The 7038-nt window shown below is 44.3% G+C and overlaps 1 protein-coding gene across 1 annotated transcript in view; it reads right to left on the bottom strand.

Annotated features, from left to right (window-relative positions):
- PAK2 (p21 (RAC1) activated kinase 2) overlaps positions 1-7038 on the bottom strand; it is a 51780-nt gene that overhangs the window by 20583 nt on the left and 24159 nt on the right. Inside the window, exons 2-3 of the mRNA XM_018560373.1 lie at positions 5189-5384; positions 3284-3378 (exon numbers count right to left, since the gene is read on the bottom strand). Coding sequence (XP_018415875.1) covers positions 3284-3378; positions 5189-5366 — 273 coding nt within the window. The 5' untranslated portion in view covers positions 5367-5384. The remainder of the gene's footprint in view (positions 1-3283; positions 3379-5188; positions 5385-7038) is intronic.

Raw genomic sequence — 7038 nt, 5'->3', positions numbered from 1 at the left:
CCCCCACCCCACCCAAAGTGGTTCAATATTTGAAATCTCTTTTTGGTGAACTGGGACAGAAGAACGATATCCTGGATAAGATGTCTCTGTACCTGGAGACAAATATGCCAAGTCTGTTGTTAAACCTGGAGACCAGGAGGTCCACATCCAGCATCTCCTTCCTGTGACAAGAGCACTCATCTCCCAGGTCTAGATGTTGACAGCTGATGAACTCTACCTGTTAATTGTGTACACCTGAGAGGTTACCAGTGGACAATGCCACAACATGAATTTCTGCCTAGGACAGAATAAAATCTACTTCTCTTAATGTGGTGAGACTTCTGGTTCCTCCCTGATGGTTGATGTATGCCACTGCCATAGCATTATCGAAAAATTGGTTGACCCTCCAGCAGGATGGTCCAACAATACAGAAACAAAACGGAAGCATCTGATGTGCACAGAAGGCAGGAAGTTCTCCTGGTGAAAGGAGGCGATGACCAACCTGATGAACTTCATGCAGAATTTCTGAGCTTGAATGAATGCATTAATTTCTGAGATCAAAGATGGGGTACATGCCCCCTATGGGTTTGGCAACGGCATGGAGTAAAATCCCTAAAACTGTTCTACCACCGGAAGGGGGGCAATTACATCTTGACCTACAAGGCCTGAGATGGCTTATAGGACATCTGTTAATGTGTGCAGAGGAAGGTGGGAGGTAAGAAAAAGAGGAGGTGGCTGGGAGGGAAACCCTGGCTTGAAGTCCAAGGAAATCATCCCTTACACCCAAGTATCTGAGATGCCGGTTGTCAAAACGTACGTACCTGCAGAGGTTAACAAACGTCTCCCCACTTTGAAAATGGAGGCACACCTTCATGCAGAGGAGGGTTTGTCAGAGGGCTTGATGGACTGAGCACCAGAACTAATGGGTGAACAATCAGATAAGGTTTGGCAAACCAAGGTTACAAGCAATATGGAATGAAATACAGGGCCTGCCAGCGTGAACAAAGCTCTAAAAAGGGTTTCCAAATGCTTTTATCTTGGGTCCTTAAAAACAGATGCATCCTCCAGCACAATGGTAGTTACCCTGTTAGGGCCGGGCACGGCAGGATCCAGTGGGGACAGACAACTTTTTAACAAAGTCCCCTTCAAAATGGATACAAGGTTAATAAGCATTTGAGGGAAGCAAACATCTTGTCAGGGTGTCCATTTTCCAAAAAGGATGACTTGGAGCAGTAGGTGCACCAGGAAACTTGTTGGTCTTTGGGGCTATAAAGGACCCAAGACTGGGTATAGCAGTGGTTGAAGCAACAGGCTGATTCTCTAGTTTGTGTGGTGTGCACTGTTTAAATATGAGCCAATACAGTCACTTAATTTGGGAGTGATAGCAGAATACTACAACCCCTCAGAGGCAAGCTCAACCAGCAAGGACAGGAAAGACTCCGCAACTGATGGCTCAGAGGCCATTGGCAAATCAAAAACAGAATTTGCAGAGGAAGGCGTAGAAGCATGCATGTAGCCTCTGCAAGCAAACACCAGAGCCGTTAGTAGAGTGTGAGCATGGGACACCCATTGTAGAAGAGCTGTCTTCCCCATGTCTAGAATCAGACATGCTGTGACCTTGTGGCTGTTAGGAAACATAAAGCTCAGGGTACAAGGCAAGGCAGGTGAAGGTCAGAAGGCCGGATGAGACAGTCACTGAAGATGGACAAATCGAAGATAGGAGTATCATGTGCAGGGCTTGAAAAATCCAGTGCCACTTAGTGTCACTTTCTAGCTACAGATGCTGATGATGCAGATCTCTGCTTCATCATCTTCTCTGGGGGTCCCTAGGTGACATTAGGGGTCTTTGAGACCCCTGATGTCTTCATAAAGAGGACCGGTCATGTAAATTGGCTATCTCATGGGGGGTTTCTTAGCCCCCCATGTGATAGCAATAAAGTTGTGTAAAAAAATAAAAGAATCCTAAAAAAAAATAAGAAAAAAAAACTTTTTAAAGTCCTCCGCACCCCACATAAACATGCAGATGTGTGGGGTGCGCAAATAACGATTGCGCCTATTGTGCCGCACATGTTACATAGCGCCACGAACGTCGGAGTGTGGGCAATAATTTTAGGGCCATCAATTAATAACACTAAACTGATGAGCGGTAAAAGCGTTTTAAGCGTCGCCTATGGGCAATTTTCCGTGTGCACGTTTTTTTTTGCGATTTTGAGCGCGCGCAAAAAAGGCTTGTCATGTTTGGTGTCTATTTACCCGACGTGACCCCGTCTTTTATATTTTACCAAAAATATGGTTAAGAATACATGTTTTATAACATAAAACGTAGAGAAAACATTTTTTATTCAAAATTTACGGTACTTTTTTCATTATATAGTAAAAAGTAACCCTCCCCTCAGTGGTGATAATATACCTCCAAAAGAAAGCTCTATCTGTCCCCAAAATTTTTTAACAAATTGCAAGGCTATAGTCTGGTCATGCTACTGGTGACATTTTTGACTTACTGGTGAGACACCCTATCATTTTTCAAGCCCTGATCATGTGGCTCTTTGCAATGCCGGAGCATCAGCAGGGAGATGCTCCCTCAGTGCTGAAAGGAAGGAAACACTGCACCTAGAGGATGTCAGTACTCAGTCCCGCAGCATTAAACCCTTCTATAGGGAAAACCAGCTAAAAGAGTGGGAAATGAAAAAGCTTTCAGCAAACAAAGTAACTAAGGTAGCTGCCAGTGCCAACCCGAACAGCCTACTGACTGAGTTTTCAGAGAATGGGCAAATGCTGAGACAATGCCCTGGATCTGGAAAGCGCTCGGTGGGCAAACTTGGAGAAGAGAGAAGGTCTGGAAAACTCCTTATGCAGAACCCAATGCCTGAAGGTCACTTCCAGACTAGCCCTGTGAAACGCAGTCCAGAAGAGTCATGACGCGGCACTTCCCCACCTGATAGCTGCAAAGAAAATAGAAAGTCTGGCAACGATATAACGTATAGTCTTGATTGAAGAATATATATATATCAGTGAGCTTTTATATTCTGCATTCTGCCTGCGTGTAACGTGGCCCTGCTTTTCTGTGTCTTGCTGAGGGAGGGATGAAATATCAAGTATTTTCTCCCTCCCTCAGCAAGACACAGAAAAGCAGGGCCACGTTACACGCAGGCAGAATGCAGAATATAAAAGCTCACTGCTAAAATTGTGTTTTGGAGAACTGCAGCAGTTTATACAAACTTTATACAAGCTTGTGCCCCAACCTTACTTTGTGTTACTGTATTACTACTGTATTTACACGTCCGCTCTGGGATACCATACTTACAGTGAATTCTCCAGTCACAGCATCGAAACCCACATGTATGGTGTGTTCAAAGTCAGAGGGCGGGGAGATTTCAGGACGCTCTTTCTTTTTGCCCACTGTTCAGAGAAAAAAATAAATAAAATAAGGGAACCTTACCTATTCAAGCAATTCATATAATTACTCAATGTTGTATCTGGATGTGTCCTGAGGTATTGATGTCATTTCTTAAAGCTAGACTCCGGGATAAGTAATGTCTAACTACAAGAGGTATGTGGAGTCTGACTTGAATCTTCAACTAAGGTAGAAACATAAAGCATATCCTTGATAAGGTGGGGCAAAAAGGAACCCGAAAAGTGTATTTCTGCATTTACAGCAAAATTAGAACAACACCTTATTTATGTTTATTGCACGTAATTATTCACATAGCATAACGTAGAAAAATTGTTCACAGTAGCTTGCAGTCTGTCCAAAGAAACATCTATAATGCAAGAAATGTTTTGTTAATTTTTTTTTCCAGTTATGCTGTATGAATGGGAACACAAACCTATAGTGCGTTTTTCTCAAAGGCTGAAATGCACTTTAAGCTGCTTCTGGTAGTATAATCAGTCCTGCAGCCATAGGATACCTGATACTTGAGAAGGTAACCAAAACTAAATGGCAGAACAGCTCCCAGCAATTGAAGCCTAATTCCAGCCAAACCTTTTGGGGATATTACATGGGACTTTCTGTCCTGGCAACCACACAGATGAGATGCCTCTAACAGGGACATAAAACGAAAACCTAGCTGTGGGTCTACTGAAGTCAGTCATGTCATAACTTTAGATAACAAAGTAATTTTTTTTAGAACAAACAAGGCCCTCCCTTGGCAAAACTGTCTGGTAAAAAAAAGTAGATTGTATATGCAATCTACAGACAAAGGATGTAACAAAAAAACAAAACTAAACAGTTTTTTTCTAGTATGACAACTGTTGTTATTAACACAACCAGTGTCGCTTTAAAGTGCACTATTTATTCTACAATTTGTTCCATTAATGACAGTAACATTACGTTTCACCCTGAGTTTCACTAGAAACAAAAATAAAAAAAAATAAAAAAAATCAGCAAAATAATAGCTAGGGGGGAAAGAAGTTAGGGAACTATAGGGTAAATGTTTTTTCCCATAGTTCTCCTCAAGATCAGGGGAGGACATATACTAGCGTCCTCCCGTGACCCAAAGCTTAGTATAGCGCGAGCTACAGCTTGCGCCATACTGAGACCGCCACAGCCGGGATGGATCCCGACATTACTGTAGAGATCCACCCAGCTGCGTGAGTGACCGCTGGCTCTGCCTATCTGGAGGCCAGCTGTACCCGCCCCTCCCCTGTTCGTTCCTCCAGTCAGCGCTGCAGGATCGGAGCGGTGAGGGGGAATCCCTGCAGGGAGCCGTGAGTGACAGTCACAGCTCTCTGCAGGAACAGGATCGAGAAGTGAGCGAGCGACGGTATGTCTTCACTTACTTCCCGATCTAGTGAGCCGACATGTGACAGTTTCATTGTCACACGGCGGCTTGAACTATGAGGTTCAGTGAAATCACTCAACTCATAGCTCTCCTTTAATTAAAACTAATTAAGGTTCACAAAGGTTTAGATAGGAACAGTTTATCTAAGGGACACTAAAAATCTTAAAAGTGCATTCAAGTACCTTAACTGTTCTTCCTTCTGGAGGGTGGCTACTTTTGTTCCCCATGGTCCCTGTGTGTGCTGTAAAGTAGCCATCGCTCCAAGCTCACTCCTGTGATGGACTACAATTTCAATGCAAATAAGTAAACTAAACGTGAGATTGTAGTCCACTTAGATCTCGTGAGGGAAGGAACTGATGCGAATGTGCACCATGTAAGCGCTGTGTAAATTGTCAGCACTATAGAAATAAATACCTGTATTAACTCACCTTTTTCATTGCTAGAAAAGATGGATATTATTTTATTTCTGGAAGGTTTTCTTTCTTCAGGGATCAGTGGAAGGGGTTTCAGGCTGTGATTACTTGACAGGGGGTCTTTCAATCCAGAACTGCTTATCCGTACTGGAGGGGCTGGTGGCTTATCTTCGAGTTCTCCATTGTCAGACATCGTTGCTGCAGCTCAGTCCTAGAGTTACAAGACAAAGGGTTAGTGTGTCTTCTAACAATTCTCAACGGAAAATCCAGTACAATATAGGTGAAGCTAATGGGTAACATAGGTAAAGTAAGTCTCAAAGCTGAAAACAGTGTAAATTTTCTGATGCAATTGAGTGATGTCAGGGCTCGACAAATCCCAGGCGCCAGGTCACCATGGTGACTAAAAATTGCATCCTGACGCCTGGGCTGTTGTCAGCCCGTTCACTGTCCCTCGCCACTGCCTTCTCTGGCGCCACAATCAGCTCTGCTCCCCCGTCCTCCTCCCCGCTGCTCTCCCCACCTGTAGGCAGAGGCAGCGGGGATTGGACCACTGCAGTCGGCACCTAGTGGGAATGAGAGACTGCTGTCCCCCGACCCTGTTGCACCCCCGCCTTCAAACTGCTCCTATTTCCCGCTGCACCTTTGCCGCCCCCTCTTCCCATTCAGCAGTTTCCAGCAACTGGATGGGACACTTGCCGAAGGCGCTAGAAAGCTGGCGTCAAGTGTCTCCTTCAGTGGCCTGCAGCTGTAGCCAGCCTGCTATTGGTTATTTTAAATTGCAGTAGCCAATAGCAGGCTGGCTATTGCACCCACTGCCGGCTGTCAATCAGCAGATGAGATAATTCTTCTTTAGGTGCCTCCTCTGCTGATAAACAGCAGGAAGTGGGTGGGTGCAATAGCCAGCCATCAGCTACTGCAATTTAAAATCACCAATAGCAGGCTGGCTATTGCTCCCAGCCACTACCTGCTGTGTTTACAGGCAGGTGTCATTCCCAGTGAAGTGGAAAAGGTGACACTCGGGGGCTAAAAGACCTGAAATGTCACCTTAACGAGAACCTGTCATTTCCAAAGTGCTACCACATAGGGGGCTTGTGAGCCCCCCAGTGTGATAGCAATGAGTTAAAACAAAGTTTAAAAAAATAAAGTTAAACTAAAATTAGCAATACCCCCCAAAAAAAATGAATATCCCATACGCACATTAAACATTTTTTTTTACCCCCCCCCCCCCCCCCAAAAAAAACACTGGCTTCTAGATTCACAGAAAATGTGTCCAGCTCTGGATTATGTGAAATAAAATGCATTACGCTTTATTTGTTAAACCCCATCTGTAGGCAAACAAACAAAAAACTTACCCCTGCAGTGTGGTTACACCCACACTGCAATGATTAAGTGCTCATTTATTTGGGACACTATTAACGCTATTTTACTTACCAGATTCCCACTCCCACCATCTCCGACAAGGCCGCTAGACTGGTCCCCGCATGCTCTTTTTGCCTTCGCTCCATCAGTCTAAGGATATCACGTCTTATGCAAGTCCATTGACGTGCATTAGACACGAGGACGCCAAGGGACATTCCTCAAGTCAGAGCGAAGGGGAAGAGAGATGAGCGCTGATCGTGGGAACTGGGATCAGATAAACAGGTTTATTTGAGTCCCCTAGAAAAAATAAGCACCCAACCCTTGCCGTCAAGGAGGTAGCCCCACTACGGGGTAGGTTTTTTTCTTTGCCCGGAGATGGGCTTTAAAACATGTAGAAAAGGAACAATGGCAACTGGTCAGAAGACACTTTTCATTTCTAATACTTGAGAGATAAAAGCTGTACAATGATTGCTAGGAATAGTTTTAGTTTAATTTATAATAATAAT

This window comes from Nanorana parkeri, unplaced genomic scaffold, assembly GCF_000935625.1.
Source record: "Nanorana parkeri isolate BGI_ZX_2015 unplaced genomic scaffold, ASM93562v1 scaffold452, whole genome shotgun sequence".
In the NCBI taxonomy this organism is placed as follows: Eukaryota; Metazoa; Chordata; class Amphibia; order Anura; family Dicroglossidae; genus Nanorana; species Nanorana parkeri.
The sequence above is the reverse complement of the archived record's forward strand: the minus strand, read 5'-3'. Positions and strand labels throughout refer to the sequence as shown.